This window comes from Chelon labrosus, assembly GCF_963514085.1.
Source record: "Chelon labrosus genome assembly, chromosome: 3".
Classification (NCBI taxonomy): Eukaryota; Metazoa; Chordata; class Actinopteri; order Mugiliformes; family Mugilidae; genus Chelon; species Chelon labrosus.
Window position 1 is genome coordinate 26,343,441 of NC_140339.1, and position 23,673 is coordinate 26,367,113.

The window sequence follows — 23,673 nt, forward strand, 5'->3', positions numbered from 1 at the left end:
ATGAGAGGTGTCAATGAGTTGAGCGGGCATAAACGTCAATCTTCAGCTAGAGAACAGGCTGTTATACTATCCTGATACACAAAATTGGCTTCTGTTTAGGGCGGTGTTTGTGGGTCTGTGGGTCATACGAATAATGACCATATTCAGTTACACCGGAGCAAATGGTTTCCTGAGATTAAGCTGGTTTAATGAGAAAATGAAAGAACGTTGATCAGCTTTTTTGGTGAACAAGAAAACTTTTTCCCAGTAACGCCCAAAGACTGAAGTAGCTGAATTCAGCCATTGTTAATTTCATTATTGCTGTGCTTTTCCTGCTGTGACAAGCAAAGATGTAATATAATTCAGAGAAATCGTTCAACATTTTGGAACATTTTCCACTTTCTGTCTCGTAGCAAGGGTAAGTATGAGGTTAACTATGAGGCTAGAACTTGAGATGTTAGGTTTAAGGTAATGGTGTCGCAAAGACTTGTAACTGGAAATCATCTTAGACGAACCCATCCATATGACAAGACTACAGCTTTGCACTTTTACCAGCTTTTGAAATGACAACAGAATACTCTCAGGCACCTTTTTATTTAAAGGTGAAGTGGCAGAGCATAAAATCCACAACCAACACAGCCAGGCACACATGTGCAAAAAAAAAAAAAGGTAGGCCTCATGCTATCTAAACAGTGCGCTCATACAAGAAGGAAATCTGTCAGTGCTCTGAACACACAATCCAAAATGACACAACCGAGAACCATCATCTGCAAAATATTGCACTCAAGGAGCTACTCTGGAATGTGCTTATATATTAAATATCATTTATAGATATTAAACAACAAATTAAAACAACCTTTAAATATGAATTCAAAATTTCTCAGGGGCTTTATTATCTAATGGACCTGAGAGACTATATCTTAATATTATAGTGTAGATAAATATAAATGTTTTCGACTGTGGGGTTTGACTGAAAGTGCCATGTTCATCCTCCAAAGTACCAGAACCATCAATACATACGCATCTAACTGAATTAAATATATATTTCATCACACTATATAGTTGGTCCCTAAACAGAAATCATTTTTCGCTGCAGAAAACAAACCGTTCAACTTTCCGCTCTAAATAAAAATACAATTTAATCCTGTTGACCATTAAAAAAACGCAACATTATCCATACAGCCTCCCAAAATGTCTTTGACCCTCGAGGGTCATTTGATTCAAGTGAGTCCGAGTGTGATGATATGGTAAATTGTCAGAGACGCGGTGACTGTGGTCTCTGTCGTTCTGCTGTTGGGCTGCAACACTCAGTCCAAAGATCTCCATCATGTCTTGCACAAAGTCCCTCTCTCCTCCTTACGTGTCCTCGCGTCGATTGTAGTAGTCGCTGAAGAACGTAAAAATACTGATAACCAGGCACATCGCCACCAACAGCGCCAGAGCGACCCAAATAAGCCGCCGACTCACGGGGATCTTGGGCGTAAACTGACCCAGAACAGCCAGGACCTCCTCCATCCTCCTGTGAAGACAATAACCTCATACAGTATGGAGTGTACATCTGATTCATTTCATTTATGTATTACTACTCTATACTGTACATTTTTACATACTGTATATATACTGATATCTTATTTTAGGTTACTCATCCATGAGTAGTAAGTAACAGGAAGACAGTAAAACAGATTTTTCTAAATACACTTTATATATGGTATATATCATTTATTTGTTGTTTATTTGTTGGAATAAAAATAAAAATGCTTGCTCTGCTCGATCACTTTTACTCCTTTCAATTTTATTTCACCCCTTTCTTCTTCTCAATGTATAAACTCCCTCTCTATAAATTGTGTTTCTTCTTGTACTGTTTACATGAAAAAAAGAAAATTAAGTAAACTATTTAAGTAAATTTAAAGGGTTGAGTATCAAGGAAAGCATCATTAAAGTATCTTTTGAATATCAACATTGCTTCCAGACATTATTTATTAAAAAGACACAGATGTGTGCATTTTTAAAAATCGCGAACATTCATCCCCCTTTAAATAGCTGATGGGTGTAAAATGATATAAAAAAAGTTGGATGACTCATGAAGTCTGTTTGGAGAGTATCTGAAAGGCACTTAAAGATGGTGGGTGTGTTGTGCTTATGTTGATACTATCATGGAAAAACACGATTTCATTTTTAAAGGAGCATATTCGGTTTACCTGCTGCTCTTCAGACTCTTTCCGCTCTCTTCATCCTTATCTTTTGATTCCAGCAATTTTTCCTCCTCACATTTCTCTTCCTGGAGCACTTTGCTTTGCTTCAGTCCCTCTTGGTAGCTGCATTTGATATGCAATATACAAGCACAGATAGTCACATAAATGTGCGGAAAAACAATAGTGTAATAATGCGGTGTCTGCTTGCGCACACAAACGATCAGGAGAGAAGGCCTCACCCTTTATTGTACGCCTCCTCTTCGATCTTTGCCTTGATCTCGGCTTTGAGCTCCTCTAAGTTTACAGGAGGCTTGGCTGGCTCACTTTCCTGCTCCGGCACACTCTTTCCACTGCATTGTTTCAGATAGGAAAGAACAATCAGCCTTGGACGACACCAGAACTGTGACAGCTGACATTATAAAACGGTGTCCAGCTAGGTTCCATCACAACAACGCGGCCTCGTCTCATAATGGACGAGCTGCCGTGCCGGCTGAGTGGGGGTATGCATTACAGACATCACCACAGGCATGGTGAGTGCAAACAGAAAAACGGAGCTGGCACTTTGCACATTTGTTATTGATATTCTCCTCACAGAACGTCAGGTTCAGACACTTGAGAGCTCTACTGAGCCTCTCTTTATAGCCACAATATGATCGGAGCCTCGCGCCTGGACTTTGTCAAACTCTTTCCTGAATGTTTAGATTAGGACCTGGGATAGCATATCCCTCAACTGCAGAGGGGTTTGATTATTTTTTATGCTTTCAGGGTTATTTTTACCTCTCTGGGGAATTCACTGCATAAAGTAGAACACATCCTGAAGGTCACACAAACAAGCCAAGGTTCCCTCTGCAGCACAAAATGCTTTTGATAAGAATGAGTAGAAGTTGGGACTTTTTTTCTGGGCCCATTGTTTCGAGGACTGTGAAATGTCCTTGGAAGTGAAGTGGCGGTGTGTGACTTACATGCAGTGATGTGTGTGAGTATATAACTCCACCATTAATTCATGTTACATACCATTCTGCAGCTGGTTGTGCCGGCTCTGTGGACGCGTTTCCTTTTACATCATTCGCTTCACACTGAGTGGAGAGAGGAGAGTGTTGAAGAATATTATTGCCTCCTAACAATTCAATTCTAATCTCTCTTTTTTTTTTTTTCAAATAATGTGTAAGTTTTATGTTTCTGGGCTCACAGAAATTTGACCTCCTCATGTTTTGTTGCTTCATATTTTATATGTTAATTACAGCAAGGCTAGGCTAAAGGCTTGCATTTTAAAACACTCTATTTCAATGATCAGCAATATTTCGAAACCAGTAAATGGCTTTGTCCTAAAAGAGCTGAGTATGCTTCCAACCCGTGGATGAACTTTTATCCATCAGGCAGAGCGTGGGTGTCATTGCATGATATCCTTGATACCTCATTTCCCATCAGTTCACAACGGGACAGGAAGACCTACTAGGGCAGGAAGAGCAGCACCAGTTGCGGGTCCAGCGTTGGGGCCCTGGCCCGGGCCCTGGCCCTGGCCGGCTGTGGCTGGGGTCTGACCCGGGATGTTAAGGAGGTTAAACTTAGGCACCACCGCTACGCTGACCCTGCGCCTGGGCAAAGCCTACAGGTGAGCAGGTGAGAGGGAGACAGAACATAGAGCTGTGTCACTTACTGTTAAAGAGGACTGAAAAAATACACACATTTGAAAATGAAATACGAGACACAAAAGACCATTTAAAACTGAAGAGCACTGGTTTATATTCAATAGCAAACTACAATGAAAAATGTTCAGTACAGTCCACGGTTGTGTCTTTGAATGACTTGTTTTTGCTTGCTAACCGATGGTTGAAAATGTACAGTCATTTCACAGTCGTGAAATCGTGGAAAATAATCTGAAAGAGTCCACTTACCTTTCCAAGGGTGAGTGACATGGACCTTGACGCCCGTGGAACTCCATCATCTTCATAGAGATCACAGATAACAACATTATGGACGCACAGAAACCATTCATTTCTAATTCTGGTATTTTTTCCAAAAACTGCAGGAAAGCTGGCCACAACATTAGTATTCTCTGGTTACAAGATTCAAGTGTTATTAAAAGCAAACAGAGGTGGGAAATACTGTTTCTCCTCGTCCCACTGTGCTACATGTATGCAGACAAGACACACACAATAACTACTATAACTGCAGCTACTGCTGAACTTCTCTATCTGCTACTCTACGACAGAATCTACAAGTGGAACTTTTAACTACACAGTGCTATGGATATATAGATATACATATGTACATCTACACAGGATAGCTGCAAGTACCAAAGCTGCCTATGCAATGAATGATTGAATACTGCGGTTGATACAACTTTACAGGCTAATTGTAGATTGCATATTGTGCAAAGAGCAAACCAGCGTGAAAAAAGGTACACGCTATATTAATCCTTGCTGGCAGGTCAGCCCTTTTAAGCATGAAACTCTTTATGGAGAAATGTCAGAGTCTGATCAATGTATTCTTACCTCCAGTGTCTACAGACGCTCCATAGCGATTTGAGTTCTGGTTGGCCAGCTTCTTAAACTCCATCAGCTCCGCGTGATCCTTCTCATACGTCCTCTTCAAATTCTCTACATATTGCATCATGACCTCAGTGGCCTTGTTCATTCGTTTCTCCTGTTAGAAAATAAAACAGAAGACCCAGTCAATGCCGGCCTGCATTGCAATTAACGCAGAAACTGTGTAGAAGAGAGAACTTTGATGGATGAATCGTGCAAAACAAAATACAGCCTATAATTGTCCTCAGGATTTAAATAGACTTGTAACTGTCCAATAAAACTTTGACTAATGTAATCTGCTCACTGACGTTTAAATGAAAATATGTTTTTAAAGCTGCAGAAGAAGCTGAAAGTCACACATTGTTGAAATATTTAACTCCCATAAACCCCCGTTTATCATCCCATTAGCCTTGTGTGTTTCATACAATACTGACATGGCTTTAAATTAAAATAAAAGTGATTTTCTCATGTTTACTTTCTTGAACTCAGGCCGCCACTAAATCCATGCTGCAAGGTTGTTTATACAACAAGTATTTTCCAAGAAGCCTTGACACAGCATGAATATACAGTTTGCACAAATTCCAGTCATCCAGCAGACTTCTATGGATCTAAAGGATGAAGTAATGGGAACCTATAATTTATGTGCAATTATAATTAGATTGTTATTAATAGTTGGGTAGCAGAGGACAGAGAAAAAACAGAAGAAGGCAGTAATTCATCTGAGTAGTTTTGGGTTATAAATACTGCATAAACAGTACATTTGCTCTTTTTCTGGTGTTTGCTTTGGCATGCATGAGGTCAGCCATGACATCAAATAAAATCCATCATCATAACTTTTAAATTGCTGCCAAACAAGCATTCCAGTCCTCCCGGGACATCCCAAAGTACACTGGTTCTTTTAAACTATTAGATGCCATGTGTGCTTGCACAGGGTTGCACATCTGCTGACAAACTGCGCAGCATTCATTTGGTTTGCATTACGGTCTGCATGTGTGCGCGTTGACTGCACCTGTCGGACGGCTCCAACGATCTCCGCTCTGCTGGAGAGCCGCGTGGCCAGCCGGTGCAGCACTGAAATCGTCTCTATTAGGCGCTGATAGGCTTCACGCTGCTCCAGGTTCTGCCACTGCGGTGAAGTCATCTGCACAATAAACACAACAACAGCCTGTGACAAATCTCAGGAAAACAAAGTGTAGATCAGCGTCTCTTTTGTACCTGGGTTTAGATTCTTACCCACAAAAGATAAATATTTACTGTGGTGGGACGCGTTCAGGAAACATTAAACAGATGAAGGAGCACTAAAGAGCCAGAGGGAGCTCTTCTCTCACAGTTTTCGAGGACTGACCTTCAGGGCTCCTTTGAACTCCTCTAGTTCTTTCTCAGTGTCTTCCTCAGTCATGTTCCTCTCCCTCTCTGCCTGTTTGAGTCGCGTCTCCAGAGTGTAGTTGTCATTGCGAAATGCCAGTGACAGCTGGACAAATGCATTCTGTGGAAAGGAAGTTACTGCAGTATGAGACTCACTGGCACATTAAACATACATTAAAACGTGGAAGTGCTGGGGATGGCAGCGTACCAACTCAGTGGAATAAATCCTAGAGAGCTCGCCAGAGTGCAGCTCATGTACAAGCTAAATGAGGGACAGTGTGGTGGATTGAATATTAATATGCAATCTATGGGTTAATATGTGAGGGAGAATCAAGCAGCCCTGAGTCGAGCATGGGGAACAAGCTGTCAGCCTGACATTTGACCTCCTCATGTTTTGCTGTGTTGATCAAAGCCAGTCCACGCAGTTTTCCTACATACACGAGCCACAGCCGAGGGGAAATATATGACCTCTGACTGTCCTGATCCAGACAGATCCCAGAGGGAGCAGCCAGAGGAGCTGCAGCCCGGGCCTGACAGCGTCACAAATGTTTGCATTTTCTCCGCAGGAAATCACTCCAAAGAGTCTCTTTGGCCTGATCAGGAACAGAAGAACACTTTCCTGTTGACAGAACACCGCTGAATCCAGGCAGCCAATTTTTGACGACTGCATAATTAACTACTTTGGAAACAGAACAAGTTTATTGTAAACATGGGGCTGCACGGGGCAAAGGTTCAGCTGTGAGTGGAACAAACCATCTGTTCCCCGTGTTTTAACAAGTGTTCGAACTTTTGAAACAAGCAAATTACTGCTGGCAGTCAGTTTTATGATTTCTATTATGAATGCAGTATGTATAGTTAATAACTGTGGACCATCATGAAGAAGTTAGTCAGGAATTTATTTGGAAACCCGCCATAAGCATATTTTTAGTTTTTTTGTTACTTAAGTGTTTGTCCAAACAGGAAAGCAATAGTTTTCTTATTTTACTTTCTTGTGAATTGACATTTTACAGACTAAACATTAGAGTAGTTTATTAAATGTTAATAAAAGAGCTTCTGAAGTGTGGTGGATTTTGTTATCTCCAGACAGACCTGCAAAGCTGTCCCCCCATATATACAGTCTCTGCTTAGATAAGCTTACAGGCTTCATAAGACAGATGGTGGTGGTTATCCTTTCTTCTAACAGTTGGTAAGAAAGGGAAAAAGTGTAATTGCCAAAATCCACTACTGCATGCACAGATAAAGAATGGAAATATAACTTTTTTTTAAATATTTTCGTGGCTGTGTCTCCACTAAAGGTTTGAATATATCTCAACAGCCGGCACAGACCAGATACTAACCTCAACTTCTTTTTCACTGAGTGGGGGTGCACTGGAATGAAATCAGAGAATAACTGTTAGTAAGGTAAGTGATAAAGTAAATGACATGTAAGTAGGGCGGTTTTGGAGCTATTAGGCTATTAGTCAAACGTTAGCTTAAGCAGCAGTTTGCTACACACCAGCCCGGCAGACCTCGGTGAAGCTTCAGTTTTCTCAGCATGATGTCTGAAATGTTTGGCATGGCGTCAGACTTCTCCTTCATCTCCTCACTAGTGGCCGAGTTGGGAGAAGGTGGAGGGCCTGTAGATATCAGTGCATTAATCAGACCTCAAGAGGATGACCCGACCTTTTGTTCATTTGAGGCCTCTGTGCCAGTTCGCAAAAAAAACAAAACGTATCTTTAAAGAGCAGGAGCACATGAAATGTACTGCAGCAGGCATAAGAAGAGTCTTATCTAAAGACAAACCTTCCTCATTACCTCTGTTTTCTCATGTCATATAAATACATGCAGTATATGTATAGTTACTTAATCCTCAATAATTCTCAAGTCTACAATTCTTTTCATAAATACACAGAATAGTTTTCTCATTTGATCAGGTGGTCTTTGCTTCACATGCCTCAACAATCATGCCATCTACTGACGGAAAAAAAAAACACCATTGTTTTCTTTTACTGTTACGAGCTTGCAGAGAAAAAAAAAAAAAACAAGACCAAATCATTGTCACAATTTTCTGACTGGAACAAGTTTTTCCTGAGATTCAGGATGTGCACGCCCTTGGCGACACAGCTGAAAGTACTTTCTGTCCTATGCAACAAGAGGGCAAACAAGGACTGTCACCTTTTTCCTGTTCAGCAGCTTCACTCAAGTCTGGTAACTTGGATCCCACTATGCTTTGGTTACGCATCAGCTTGTGTTCCTGTATGCACAAAAAACCCCCCATAAGAATAAGGCATTTTATTATAGTCTTGCAACTGTTTGCCACAAGGAAAGTGTTGCTTGCTTTACCTCTCTGAGTTTAGACAGTTTCTGCACACCCCCTGGCTGGGTGGGGAAGTCCTTGTATACTGAAGACTTGAAGACAGAATCCCTGGGCAGGTCTGAAAAGGTGTCCTCGGGTGTCGGAGGGAAACTTGGGGATCCGTTTCTGGAATTAAGGCTGCCTACAGCGTCCCAGGAAACGGCTCTCATTAGTGGAGGAAAGGCTCCAATAGTCTTGATCTCAGCCGTACAGGGGGCCTGTTGAGTAGGGGGTCTGGGGACAGGCTTGGCCACCCCTGTGGCTGGGGCCTGGTTAGGGTTTCGACCTGAAGCCTCATCAGCTTTGTTGACTGTTGGAGGACTCTTAGCCGCGACAAGATCACAGTTCTCCTTCTGAACAGCAAAACGAGGCGTTAGAGTCCCAGATGACACTTTTCTTTTCTCAGCGGGCTTCCAGTCCACCAAGAGCCTGCCCTGATGTTAGCAAGATGATGACATTTATCAGCATTTCTTTCACGCATCATCAGGCATAATATCTCTTGGACCTTTGAGCTAAATGTTAACACTACCACTACAGCATGCTCAAAAGGGCAATGTTAACAAGTTTAGCAGTCAGTGCTAGCTACTAACACAACATACAGCTAAGCTTTTAACCTAGCATAACTTAGCATACGATGGGTAGTCCGAGGATCTTAACAAAGGTGAGAGGTGACCTTGTCTGTAAATTAATTCTGCAGGATCCCATTCTTCTAAGCACCTCTCTGTCAGGTGTGCCTTACAAAAAAAGAAGTCGAAGTTGATCATAACTGTGTTAATAGTCCGTTAATCTGACCTCCTGATCCTGGCTCGTTACATCAGACTGCTCCCTCCCTGAAGGCACCTCCAGATGCTAAAACAGAACACATCAGTTTTCTTTTGTTAATAAAAATTACTTGGATCAATAATTATTGGAAACAAACCCCTTTACATATGAGGCAAACTAATTAGAGCCACATTTAAAAATACATTGAAAACAGGAATAAAATAAACACTGACCATTTTAATTGTGAAATGATTCCTAAGCTGTTAAACAACAGTTTCTTTACCTGACCAACGGACTGGGTCGCCTCTGAGGATCCTGGAGCTACAACAGCAGAACACAACTAATAAGCAGCGATAGCAGTAAATCATTGTTTTTAATATGCTCAGACAGAGAATGAAGTACATACAGGTCTGAGGGGCCACGGTGAGTGAGCTGCTTCTAGATGAACACGGTGAGGATGACGGCGTTGGAGTTGGTGAAAGACCTACTGAGAAAAAGAAACAGTTATTTATTTAAACTCAAAGTTAAATGCGCCAAATTCGAGAAAGTTCTGACTTTTTTTCTCTATTTTGAGTGTGAACTACCTGTGGGCGAGTCTGTGAGGCTGCTGGTGGATCGGCGACCGCGGCGGGTCAGGAAGCGTTCGCTGACCTTCTTGGCCTGTTCGAGCAGCTCCAGGTTTTTCTGTCGATCCTCGTCAGAGAGCTGCAGCTCGGGGAGCTGATCTTTCACCAGGTCGATCACGTTACCTGTGCTGTCTGAGAAAGACATTACACTCATGTACACACACACAATCCCACCAACGGAGAGGCGACCAAACACAGAAGCGCCAGCAGACTTTCTTTGGTTCTATATTTGTCCCCTACATTTAATCAGGTTTAAGCACAAGACATTTCAAAGGGTATTAAAGAGGGATTCCTCTGTCTGAAGTCAAAAGTAGAGGACTATTTCACTGATGGATGTGAGCCACTAAATTAGGTGGCGATGTTTTTTTTATCTGCTCCTCTCCTAAGAAAAGCAGTCACAGCAACAAACTGACAGATTCATCTGTCACAATGACTGAACTGAACTGAAATGTTGGGAAGCTTCTCGTATAGCTACACAGCATGAGAGTATTATTTTGGTGTGATTCATCCCTGGAAAGATCTTTCAACAAAATCAAACCAAGGATGTTGTAGATAAAAAAATAATCACTGTTACAAAGGTCCACTTAAAGACCTCCAGAACAAAACTGTGTGGCTTCACTTCGGTGCAGGACAAAAACAAATGCTGCTAGAGATGAAATCTAACTGGTTCTCATGGTGTTGTGTTTATTTTTAGATGGTTACAGCTGCAGTGTGTGTGTTTGTACAGGGTTTACCCACCGACTGTGGTGATGGGTCCTCCAGAGGAGTTTCTAGCCAGGCGAGCTCTGGGACTGTGTGGCCTGAGAGAGGAAATGGTAATGACTCAGACACAATGTCTCTGTTTACAGCTATAGACAAGAAGCATATTTCTGAGATGGTCCAAGATTACCTGCCCTGATCCAGGGGGCGACCGTCTTGTTGGACAATAGTGGCCTGCTGCGGGTAGACGATGGTGGGTGCAGTCATGACGACGGCTCGGCTTTCACATGGTGTAGACTGTGAGAAAGAGATTAGAAAATTTTATTCCCTCTAGCAACCCAGAACAGTTCATTTATATCTAGATGTAAAGGAAACATCATTCAAGTTCAGTTTTACAGCATAAAATTCTTAACCACAGACATCAAACAATAATAAAAAACTAAAAGCTTTTCTTTGCATTAGATTCCTAATAAAATAATCCCTCTGATGGCAACAGAGCAGACTGCAGAGAGGCCTCAGATATTCAGTAATAAAGATGGATACTCTAAAAGTGTTGTCATATGCCCTCAAGATTAGATTACACAGGTTCATCACAGAGAAGATCTTATCCAGCCTGTCAGTTTATGGACGACAGCACAGGAAGACAATGTTGGCCAACGTTAGAGCCGTTTAACTCTTTATTGCCCGTGGGAATCAAATGCTGAATCCGTCTCCTTTCAGATTATATTTATTCTTTATCTCTTGTGCCTCTGCATTTGGAGATGTTCATGATTTAAAGGTTCAGTTAAACCAAAAGACAAACTGATTAAACCTCCATTGGTATCTAGTGGTGAAGTTAGTTTTGGTTTGTCTGCTGCTGCCTTCACAGCACTAAAAATAAAAATGGAAAAGCTTGAGAGTCTTGTTTTTCCAGACGCGGTGTTGAGAACACTGTGGAACATTTTCAATGGAACTCCAATGGCGTGAAATTTAATTTCTACAAAGCAGCTGACAGTGACCAAGGGACACCTTGCTTAGCTTGTTGTTACCATGACCTGATGATCAGATTTTTAAATGATAAGGAGCATAAACAATTTTGCAAGAAATAGTAGTTAAATTTGCTTTAATCTTATTCTTTTTTTATACTGTGCTCACTTTTAGAGTGTTATTTTTTTTTTATATACTGTCTTTGATTTTTGCATTCTGATACTTATTCTTATTCTGACATGAGGTGACAGAAGCAGAGGTAAATGCAAACTAAATTTGCAGTTTAGTCAATGTAAACACTTTCGTCAGGGGTAAAACTGTGCAAGAACAGATACGGATAAATTAAAACAATTCTAGCCCAAAGCTAAAAATCATACATTTGTCCCAAAGGATTAAAGTAGACATTTTATACAGACAATAGAAAGGCGTCAAAAACCAGAGAGTAATCTCCGCTGAAAAATCCACACATCTTATTAAATGCCTCAGCGGTGGCACTGCTATGGGAGATTTATGATGGAAGCCAGGCTAAGTGGTATTCAGAGACTCATAAAACATCCAGGAATCAGCAGAACGACATTTTGTGGGAAATAACTAATATACGAGTTCAGAGCCAAAAAAACTAAAACACATATCAAGTCAAATATTGCATGTCAATTCAGCAGCATTAGTCACCTCTCTTCTTTTCCGCACAGCAAAGCCTCAGTTTGGGAGGACTTGAAACAGGAGAGTGTTTGGTTGAAGAAAAGAACATTGTGCTCTCACTTAATAGGGATTAATCAGAAGCCACGTCTGGTAAATTAAAAGCAACATGCTGAAGAAAAAACTCATTTTTGAGGACACTAATAGAGTTTCTTCTTAGAGCCAAATGGATTATGGACGTGGATGATTTTGCTAAAAGCTGAATATGTACTTGCACTCACCGTACTGGGGGAGCTGGAGGAGCTGTCCAGCTCCTCGGGAGAGTCCTCCTCTTCCTCAGGCAGCGAGGGCATGGCGGGGGGCAATGAGGGACGAGAGCGGGTGTGGGGGAAAATAAAAGTTCTCTCAGCAGCACACTCGACGTCACAGGACTTCTTGGGGTTACTTTGTTCAAGTGGAGATTCCTGCAGTAGGTGCTTCTCCTCTCCCTGGAGCTGCAATGTTATAAACACAAACATACAGATGAGTAAATGCTGACGGAAACTAATCATTGTCCTCGGTAGTTATTGAAACGCCATATTACAGAGGAACATCAATTCTGTGTAACCACAGCTAAAAAAGCAAACCAGACAGTCACACTATAAACAAATCCTAAAATAGCTTCGATGTTCAGTGCCTTGCACCAGTGGTATTAGCAAATATTCCCAACAGACCTTAACTGACTCATTGCCACTAAAACTTCTGCCTTGAAGCTTTTACTGAATTGTTCTGTGACTCAAACATATGGCTTCTGCACTCTCACATGATAAAAACTACATCTATTTCCAGAACTTAAGTCAGATACAAATACTGGAGAGGTAAACATTGCTATGAAATGTTGTCATCACAGACAGCCATTGAATTCCCTCATACACCTGAGGTCAAATCTGCGGGTGCCAAATGCATTGCCATCAGCATGGGATCAAAGGAAGTTCAACAAATACATCTTTGTCATGAAATTCTTGAATATTCACTTAAAGGCATCAAGTGGAGTTTTCAGCCACTAGGAGCGCTATGGAGCAACGTTCACATGAGTAGGTCAGTGATTTGTTTGCACAGTGCACATGCAACTAAATGCATACGCATGCATGTAAAATCACCGGCTGCACAGTTCACATATGCCTGTAAGATTGAAGCTATTTCCCTGATTTACAAACAAACACGAAAAAGCAGAAATCCTTCAGATACTCTGAAATGTCTTGAGCTCATTGGCTGGACCTGAAGGATGCACGGTATGTGTTTAGGCCAGAAGAAAACACCACAGGGTACCTTCAAGTTTGAAAGTATTTTTATGCGTCCTTCCCTTACTGGAAACTAGAGGAAAAGTGGCTGCTTTGGATTTGGACGAAACACAGATTCAGCAATCTGATCATTTAAATATGAAATATGAAAAAATACAGCTCCTCTACTTTACAGCACGAGTGACCACAAAACAAATAAAAACACTGCTCATGGCTGCGCCTGCAGAGCCGACGGTTCCATGTGTTTTTCTTCCCACACTGTGACTTCCATCAGGCGCTTGCTGTTTTGACCACAAACACTGACGGGAACACACTGGGCCGTTATGAAACTCTGCTACATCTCTGCTACAGCGTAACTTGCTTTCACAGGCTGACTGAGGTCCCAAGGGACAGTGTAAAACAAACAGGGGTGCATGTTGATAAATTGGATAGAAACTACAATGATTTCTAGAGGATCATTACAAATCATTGCTCTACAGCGTGCACCCAATGTTTATTCATTTAAAGGCAACCGGCCACAAATTTACTGAAGCTTTACTGTAAATTTACAGCATTATAGTAACATGGATGAGAGCATAAAATAAAGACAAACGGAAAAATGTTAACGTTAATGCTCCTCCATCCATATTATTGCACCTTATCATTTAGCCTACCTGCGTGTACATAGTGTATAATTACTTCCAGTTTTATTTCTTGTAGACTTGAATATATGCACTTCTTGTGTATTTTTTCTTATACTATTTTATTTTTTTAATTTTATGATTATTATTTTTTGCTAATAACTATCTTACACCTATTTTTTTTCTAGTGTTTTTCTAGAAGATGTCTATCTGGTAAAGCAAACTGAAAACAAACTGATGCAGAAGAAGGAAAAGAAGTCATGCTGTGTATATAGCAGGTAAATATTCTATTAAATCTGAATGAATTTCATTATTTGGTGTGTGTTTCAGCTCTAAGACATTTTAACTTCATCAGCAGCCGTTACCTGGTTCGATAAAGGCAAACATTACGTGCGCAACTTGTTTGAACCATTGTTTGGACACACAGCTCTTCCCTTTTTAGTATCAAATTTATGCAAATCCAAATGCTGATCTGTTTTCAACCTTTGATGGAGCACAGTACACTGCAGAAGCCTGTGTCAGGGGTTAGCGTGCTGGATGCTAATTTACTCCACTGCATTTGTTTGATTTGACCAAAAATAGAAAGATTTTCATATGCACATCTCCACAGGTGGGACTGCTCTCGCTCACGGTCGCATTCGGCAGCTGCTGAATAAGGTGCGTAGGCGAGTGAAACGTGTGATGAATTACTGGTTATTTCGGAGGTATGGCATGTGCTGTACGCTGGACTAATCCTCTGAGAATTCATGGCCAAAACATGAGTGCTGTTCAGTGTCATCACAAACATGACAAGTTCTTGGGAACATATAGGGACAGAAAAGCTGTGAGTCACTGGGGAGGAAATGGGTTGTTTAACTGTCTCCCAGTGAGCTGCAGGATTATTTCCTGACTACAGGAACACTGGAGTAAATTCACTTCTTTCTCAGTCTGCACAAGCAGACAGATTTTTATTTTTTACTCTCTTTTTTTTTTATAGCAATTTAGATTCAATTAAATCAGCTTTGAGGATCTACTGCATATATAAATGTGAATGAGTCTCTGGATATTTCTAAATAATTGCCCCTAGCTCAGGGCAGCTTTGTTAAAGGCCACCGGCAATTTTCTCGACCATCAAATCTCATGAGATTTCATTTTGTGGAACTCCTTTTTTAATTCTGTCATCACTTGCATGAATATTAAGAATAAGAAGAACTGCAAACCACTGACTGGACAGTGTGCATCTTTGCATCTATCATCTGAGATCATCTGTTTTAAACATTTATTACTAATCCACCAAACAAATGTATTAATACAGCTCAATGAGTTTAAATGTCTTTTGAAGGCAGAACCTTGCTTTCAAGTGATCACTGACACAGTGCTGACAGACAAAGAAGAAGCTTGTGCTGCTTAAAAGCGACTCAATCCAAACTCGCACTGCAGGAGGCTCGACGGTGCAGAATGTTTCCCCAGCAGACCATGATACTGAGATAAATATTGCAGAGTAATTGAATCACTCAGGTCATTTCCTGTGGGGGAACAGGACAGAACAAACACGCCTGAGTGCAGATAACCTCTTTCACACAACTCTTGTCTTGTTTTTACACAACAAGGGAGAAAGTCCATCCAAACTGTCTGTTAAAACTAACCTCTCATTGTAGTCAAGGCCTAGCTGAGGGAGATGAGGGAATCTACACCCTCCTCCCTCCTTTGTTACATAAGCACACTCCCTCTTGCCAGATTTGTTTAAAATTTGGTTGTGTGAAGCGCAGAGTACAGGGCCAGCAGAGGAAGTGGTTACCACAGAGGCACAATCTGACATAACAGGGCAGAGGAAGTGTGAGAAAGAAAAAGAAATGGACGCACTGAGGAATCTACAGATAGTTGAAGGAGTGGACTAAGTTTCAAAATACACATCAAGGAGAAGCAAAGATGAGACAGAGTTTCACTTAAGGCAAAAAACTAGATTAGATAAACTCACCCCCACCCCAGCAGCTTCAAGTCAAACCGACAACTGTCCACAAGCCTTCATGCACATGTTTGACACAGCCGCAGACACGCTAACAGAGGTCGGACAGAGCTAAACATGCCTGCGTCCACCTAAACCATCAGCCACTAAGACCACACAGCACCCAGCAGCTGATCATCTGAACCTGTCCGCAGAGAGCATGCACGTTACCTGAATCCACCGCTACAGTGCTGTAGAGAAACAAACACACTCCCGCTGATCCCTGCAACTTACGCCGTCTTCCCACAGTCCAACTGTCACTCAGCCTTTTCCTCAGAAAACTCCTCTATCCTCAGGGCTTCTCCTTCCTTCTCCCGTCCCCTCTGTTCCCTGTCTTTTTTCAGCAGCAGCCTCTCTTTCACTCCTGGGAGCTTTGACCATTTAAGGAGAAGGGCTCTGTGTGCCTCTTTGGGCTGCTGTGGAGTGTGTGTCTGTCTGTGTGTGTGTTCTCAGGCTTTTCTGATCATCCCTTAACTAAAAACCAAAGAAAAGTACTAGAAAAGTGCTAGAAAAGTATGTTATTTTTCATGCAGGGTTTCTTTTGCTCCAATGGAGGTGTAGGAGACTCCTTTGTGTATTGTTGTATGCGAGGGCCTGTTTGTGAGAAACAGATTGTTAGGTCGTGGATTAGGTGGTTTGTTTACTCTGCCGGCTGGGAGGAATCCACACATCTACTTCCAAACTCTTGAGGTGCATCATTGTTTGTTAAATCTGCTGTCATTTGATCTGCTTCTTACTGCTGAGAAGTTAGTTTGTGTTTTAAGCGCTGCGATCCTCCTGAATTTTGTATAAAAAAAGCAGCACAACGGTCACTTTGTTTGGAGCAACACAGCTGATGTTTACGGCGAATTACAGCGTCACAATTTGAATTAAAGGGAGCCAACGGCCTTACGTGCTGCAGCGTGAAGGAAACTGTTGATGAAAGGAGCCATTTGGGTCAAAAAGTCAGATGTTATTCTTATTTAACTCAACTAGAAGGAAGCTCCACTTAACCCTTGTAACATTCCTGCATTCAGTATTTATTCTGTAGAAAAATTACACTTATTGTTCACGTATTAGCCTAACATTCCTGATTTGATTGTTGATACTGATGCAACATTGCCTGAATAGTATTTCACTTATGTAGCATGTTTTGTGTTAGTTTAGGTTCCCAAAGTGTGGTGTGGGTCCCCTCCAGAGGGTCACAAATTATGATTACTGTGATAAAACAAAATTCTGAGATGGTTAGATAATTTTACTTACAGGGACAGTTCACCACACTCTTGGGAACTTGTAGGTTGAAAGGCTGGTCAGGTCATTTCATATGTAATGTTTTTATATGTTTTCTATTTACTCTTTAAGTAAAGACCTGAAAATTGCACTACAAACAGACACACTTCATCATTAGATTAGCGAGTTAGAGTCACACGCCACTACAGAAATAAGACATTCAGTCATACTACACATGCAGCATGCACTTCTGCCTCTACTTGCACAAATAACATCGTATTTCATGGTGATACATCAGCAGAGACGTCTTACCTTGCTGCTGCTGCCTCGTCCTCTGCCACCTGTTAGAGCCAGAGCACGGACACACAGTGAAAACAGTTGATTTGCATTTAACAGGAAAGCATGTGCAATGCAAATGTCAGGGGACAGTTAAAAAAAGAAAAGGGCAACTGAGAAAGAGCGAGAGTGTGACAGAAAGAGAAAACAAATGGGGAAGAACTCCATCAAGTTTTCTGTCCTGCTGGGTTGATGGTGCCAGCGTGATATTCATCTGATTGGCAGACTACTGTTACACTTCTTTCAGGAAGTGTCCCACCCACCCCACCTCCATAACTAGGGGCAACAATAACCTGGCAACCATCTCGAGTACATGAGGTGCTTGATCCTCTGGCTGAAAGCTCTAGTCATCTTCTTTAGGGGCTCTCAGGAAAAGGTTTATAATACTGTAGTAACAAGCAAGATAATATAGTTTATGAAGCACCATCTGACCTGAGTGTGTTCATTTCAAGGCAATTAAATAGCTGCAAATGTATGAGTATTATTAAAAGTCAAATAAAAAAAAAACAGACCACAGTTGCTTATTTGATAATGACGCAAGAATTTCAGCACTTGTACAACAACCAGATTAACACAGCATTTCACAGACACAGTTTACTTCTTCAATGATTACACAAGTCCTTGAGAAACAAAAACTGTATTGCTATACAAAGCGGTGTACTTTCTTTTCTTGGAAGCTTTCAACCTGACTGCAAATTAATGCACATTCCAGCTAGAGAGAGTCTATTATTTCCACCTTTGTCCCATTTAAAAATTCCTCATCAAAGAGTGCACTATTTACAGGCACACACATGCGCACACACGCGCGCGCACACACACACAGAGAGCATTAAAGAGACACCGCTTTTCTAAATTATTTACGATCTGTCTTCAGAGGATCTCAATGCATCCCAGAGCCTGTCTGTGTCATGTTTTAAACAGGGACATAAAACCTAAAAGCCCGTTTTATTTGTCCTTAATGTTACAGTGGAATGCCTTAAGTTGATTTAATATCTCAGATCAATGTTTTATTGGTGCTGGGGCGATAGTGAAAGGAATATAAAATAGTTTTAAAAAGCCTTAATGGAGGCGGAGTACTCCAGTGAGCTCTAGATAGCCTTCAAAATAAAAAATACATCACCACAGGCACTTCGTCTCTGGCTCATCATGTATTATTGTTACCAAAGCTATTTATTTTAATGTAATTTCAGTGACGGTAGCAGCATGGCTCTTTGTGTAGGAAAGGTATTTGTTGGTCGGCTGTTCACCACTGTGGTTTAGGCTGAAATCACTATTGTACTGGCATGAAATTTTTGTACATACATGCATGGGCCTCAGAAGATGACTTGTATTGATTTTGGTGATCCATTGATTTTTCTTCTAGTGCCACCATGAGTTTGACATGGTTTGTGCTTTTGTAAAGAGACATTAGTTAGTAAGCAAATGCCAAATACGACACAACCTTGAAACCATTAGCATGTTAGCGCAGCACTTCTTTTGGAGCTAATTAGCATGCCGATGTTAGCAGTTAGCTCAAGTGCGACCTCAGCCTGACCGTAGTCTGTTCTCCTGTGTTCGCACTTTTGCCGAAAAAGACAATGGCCACGAGTTGTTTTCAGTAGAAGTTGGGGACGCGAAGCTACAAACTGATGCCTGACACCTGAGTTGACGCCAGTCAGTCATATGTGATTGTTTCATCAGTTTATATTTAAATGGAATAACATTGAGGAGCGCTTGAACAGCGTTTCAAAGACAACTCAGTGACAATGCAGCACACCACAACTGGTCGATTTGTAACTTTTGTCTTTTAGTGTGAACATAGTATTACTCTTGTGTATAACTCTGTGCATGGTTGTTGTTGTTGTTGTTGTGTCCTGCTTAAATTGCTATTGATTAAATATATTTTCACGTGTATGACTCACTATGTGGGAAGACAAAACCTTCCTCACAATGACAGTCACTTTTCACAGACCAGGCATAACATTATGACCACCTTCCTAATATTGTGTAGGTCTCCCTTGTGCCTCCAAAACAGTTCTGGCCTCATCAGAGAATGGACATGGGCCTTCTGAGGGTGTCCTGTAGGGTCTGGCAACACAATGCTGTTAGTAGGAGCCTTTGGGTCCTATGGGTTGAGGGGAGGGGGCTCTGTGGATCATCCCTCAGATACTTGATCAGTTTGGGATCTAGTAAATTTGATGGCCAGGTCAACACCTTGTGCTGTTCTTCATGTTTTTTTTAGTTGTTCCTAGACCGTTATTGTGTGTGTGCCTGTGTCAGGCTGCATCCTGCTGGGGATGGCTACTGCCATCAAGGAGTGTCATTGCTATGGGGTGGGGGTGACTGGTCTGGTCTAGGTGGGTGGTACATGTCTAAGTAACATCCACATGAATGCTAGTTCCAAGAGTTTCCCAGTAGAACATTGAATCGTCACAAGATGGTCAATGTGATTTACTTCTCCTGTCAGTGGTTTTAATGTTGTGTCTGATCCATGTAAATTATATAACGACCACACGCACAATAAACTGGACTCTGCAGTTAGACTTTTACAACTGTAACATCCACCATAAAGTCTTCATTCTATGGTAGCTTTTTGAATGTGGGATTGTAGCTTCATTTGCTAAGTAAAGACAAGCCCACGGTGGACAATATCATCTTTAGGCAGAAAGATAAAATAAACGAACAACTGGACATGGCGACGACTACTGCCTGTTCGCTTGAAATATCATTTCCCACTCTGAGGCCACCCACCGATTCTCAGCAACCTCAACAAGCTTCAAACTCTAACATCACAAATAAACAATTCAACTTAAGACTTGGTCCTCTGAGCCACTGGGAGTCTTTCTTGAAGGAGGATGTGGGAATATTTTCTATGATCTTTCCTAAAGGGAAATTCTAAAAAGGATACTGTCAATGTATTTTTTTTTTTATTATAAAAACACTATATTATTTCATTTACATTTTACTTGTTCTGCTTTTGTGAAATCCTAGTTGTAATGTAACTGCATCGCTACCTTGGTAGTTGCAACTTATTGATTTCTCTGTGCCTTTATAAAACCCCTTAAAAACAAATGGTAATATATAACAGTCTGGATTGCAAAATTAAGAACATGGTCTAAATAGTTCAGCAAAAAAGGGATTTTTCCTTAAACGCACCAAGTATAAAAGCACAAACGCTATAAAAACATGTTTGGAGCTAAAACTAGTTGACCCTCAGAGTGTTTAGATAAAAACCATATCAGTCTGATCTTCCCCAATTTTCCCCATGCCCCCCTTAGACACATAACATACACTCCCTAAGAGCTTGTTCTCTCTCTCTCCTCTCTGTGCCAGCTGTTGTGTGCAATGTAAATATCTGCAGAGTCTATTTTCAGACATCCTCAGGGATTACCCTTAGAAAAGGAAGTAGCTTTAATTCATCTGTGTCTCACAGCGTGGCCGAAAACCACGATAACACTGACGCCGTATTTTTGTAATACCATTCATGGGTAGCTCTGGAGGCTCACTCAGTTCTGGTATCGCAGGAGAGGGAGGAGGACGTTCTGTTCCGTCTGTATCCTCAGGCTTCGTGTCGGCCTCAGCCATAAAGCCTGTGGCATCTGTTCCAGCGTCTGCTGGCACGCCAAGACCTGGAAACTTGAGGAAAGTACAGACAGAGAGACCAACTTTACTACTGGGTTGGTACTAGTGCAGCTACTGTTACTGGAAGTACAAGTGCTATCAGTTATGTTAAATAAAACTTTATGACAAGTGAATAGCGTGGAATGTTTCAAGCTTGTGGAAGACACTGCCAAATAGTTAACTGGTTCACATAAAAGATTTCTATGGTCTCAGACACATCTGTGATCCTGCTGGTTGTCAGAGCACAAGATACACGTAAACACGAATTACTCATAGTCATTGGAGGTTTGTATACTTGAGAGAGGGTGATGGCAGAAAATGAGAATGAGGAAATAAGAACACATACTTAGGGTGTACAAATGAAACAGTCTTAAAAGAAAAACAACTTCTGTGATCAGGAACTGTAAGTCAGTATTAAGTTGCATTAACAGGTAGTGGCATTAAGCATGCAAATGCTTAAACAGCTTTTTACAAATTTATTACTGGATGCTAAAAATAAAAGGATTTGCAAGTGGTATTTTGTTCAGACAGATACTTCCGTTTTAAGTTTCAGCTTTCAGAGTTTGTAGATTATTCTCTGCATGACAAACTAAATCCCTGAAACCTAGATCATACTGTAAGATTCCTTGGTTTATATGTTTTAGATAATAACATTTTTAATTAAAATTCTACACTTTTCTAAAATCCACTATTCCACACAGCTTTATGCGGATTTTAGTTAAATAAATATTTCGAAAAGCCGACTTATTTTTAATGCACTAATACCTGAGTTTTCTCTGTGATCCTGGCCTCCAGATCGTTCAGCTGCTTGTCAGTGTCGGCTGCTCGACCCAGAGCCTCCTCCACCCTCTGAGTGATGCTCTCCATCCTCACTTTCACCCGACTCACCCTCTGCTCGCTCTCTCTCACCAGTTCGGCGGATTCCAGGGCGTTGTTGACCATCGCCTCCATCCTTCTGAGAGTTAACAGGAGGTCGTCAGTGCTCTCCCGACCCTGGGTGTGTTCCTGCACGGAGGCTGCTCCCCCCGTGGCCTCCACAGGATCCGTGGCCACTGCTGCATCCCTTTGATCCTTCACCACCTTCTCCACAGTTTTCTCTGCTTCTCTTCTCTCAGTGTTGCTTCCCTTATCAACGTGTAGAACTCTACTGGCGCGTTTTTGCTCAGCCTGCTCCTGTGCAGATCTTAGAGATTCTTGCAGGTGGCAGACCTGCCCCCTCATGTCAGTGATTTCGTGCTCTGCTTGCTGGAGCTTTGCCCGTGTCTCAGAGAGCTCCTGGATCGAACTGGTTTCTTTTGTGCGGGCCTTGGTTCCCTCCGTACGGACTGTTTTCCACCAGTTCACCACGGCCACCTTCTTGGCCTCCTTGATCTGAGTCTGGCTCCCGGTCTGGCTGCCAGTCTGGGTTTGCTTTTGCTCCTTCTCCCAGGCTCTCCGCTGGTCCTCCACCTTCTCCCCGTTCTCCTCCCACGCACACTTGTGCAGCTCGAGCTCCTGCAGCCTGAAACAGCCACCACAGCTTTATAAACATCTCCTTCACACACTGTTATGTCTGTAGTTACCAAGGTGTACTAAAACTGCACTTATCCCTGATAGAGGGATACACGCAGAAGAAAGTATCTCTTGTGGATTGTGTAATGGAGATGCCCATAAATACACTGTCAGTACCAGACACCGTTTTTATTAGCTTAGCTTCTCAGAACAGAGACTAACACAAACTACATTCAGTCTGTTACCATAACAGGAGAAAGGTAGGTAAAAAACTCACATACACATTAACGAGCTGCTGCTTGATGCTTGCCTGTTGCTGCTGAAGGTGAGGAAAAGGCCTCTCCTGCACTTCCACAGGAGCAGAGTCCTGTGAGAGAACACACAAGAGGAATTAACACATGCTAGTCAACTGCATGTGATCAATGTCCTCCTCTGTTGAGTGCAAACTCTTTCCTCACCCTTTCAGGATATTTATTGTGCAGAAGATGAGCTATTTCTGCGCTCTTGATCCTGTGGATGATGCTCTGAATATCATCAGTGTGTGTGTGGAGGGATGGGAGACTTATGTCGTCCAGAGCTCTATGATGCTGCTGCAGACAATGAAGACGTGAACTACATGAAACACATGATAAGTCCTGTGAAAAGATAACAAGTGGACAAAAAGATTTTCCTACCTGCTGCTTGTCCTGCATCTCGCTCTGAAGTGAGCGGTGGTTTGGAGGATCTCGACTGTAGAGACTCTGAGGACTGTTGCAGTGTCTTTCATACCTGTAATAACACAGCAGAAATAACCGAGCCTCAAGACTTTAAATTATTTCTGCCACTCATTAGCCTACGGTTCCTTTTCTGTGCTTGAAATAGTCCAAAACATTTATTTAAAATATTCAACTTCCCTTTCCGGCTGACCCGGCCCTCTGTGAAACTCCAAAGGTTTTTTATACAACAATTTCAGTTTGTCTCTGTTTTTTTTTGTTTGCTTTTTTGTCTACTGTCTTTAACAGAAAACCAGGATAAAACTTAAAATGGGGGATACATTAATTCCAGAGTGTTAAGAGAGATGCT

At 41.6% G+C, this 23,673-nt stretch overlaps 1 protein-coding gene across 1 annotated transcript; it reads right to left on the reverse strand.

Moving 5' to 3' along the window:
- Positions 1–491: 491 nt before the first annotated feature.
- mrvi1 (murine retrovirus integration site 1 homolog) lies at positions 492–22,341 on the reverse strand (the record flags this gene model as incomplete). The annotated part of the gene is made up of 23 exons (XM_084541386.1): positions 492–1,498; positions 2,178–2,294; positions 2,411–2,521; positions 3,186–3,247; positions 3,625–3,777; positions 4,067–4,116; positions 4,667–4,817; positions 5,709–5,840; positions 6,045–6,185; positions 7,402–7,432; positions 7,560–7,680; positions 8,219–8,297; positions 8,387–8,833; positions 9,192–9,248; positions 9,445–9,482; positions 9,568–9,648; positions 9,746–9,919; positions 10,526–10,587; positions 10,677–10,783; positions 12,373–12,585; positions 17,497–17,525; positions 20,979–21,135; positions 21,880–22,341. The coding sequence occupies 23 exons, from the start codon at positions 22,339–22,341 to the stop codon at positions 1,336–1,338; spliced, it is 3,138 nt and encodes a 1,045-aa protein (XP_084397512.1). The 3' UTR covers positions 492–1,335.
- Between the last annotated feature and the right edge of the window lie 1,332 nt (positions 22,342–23,673).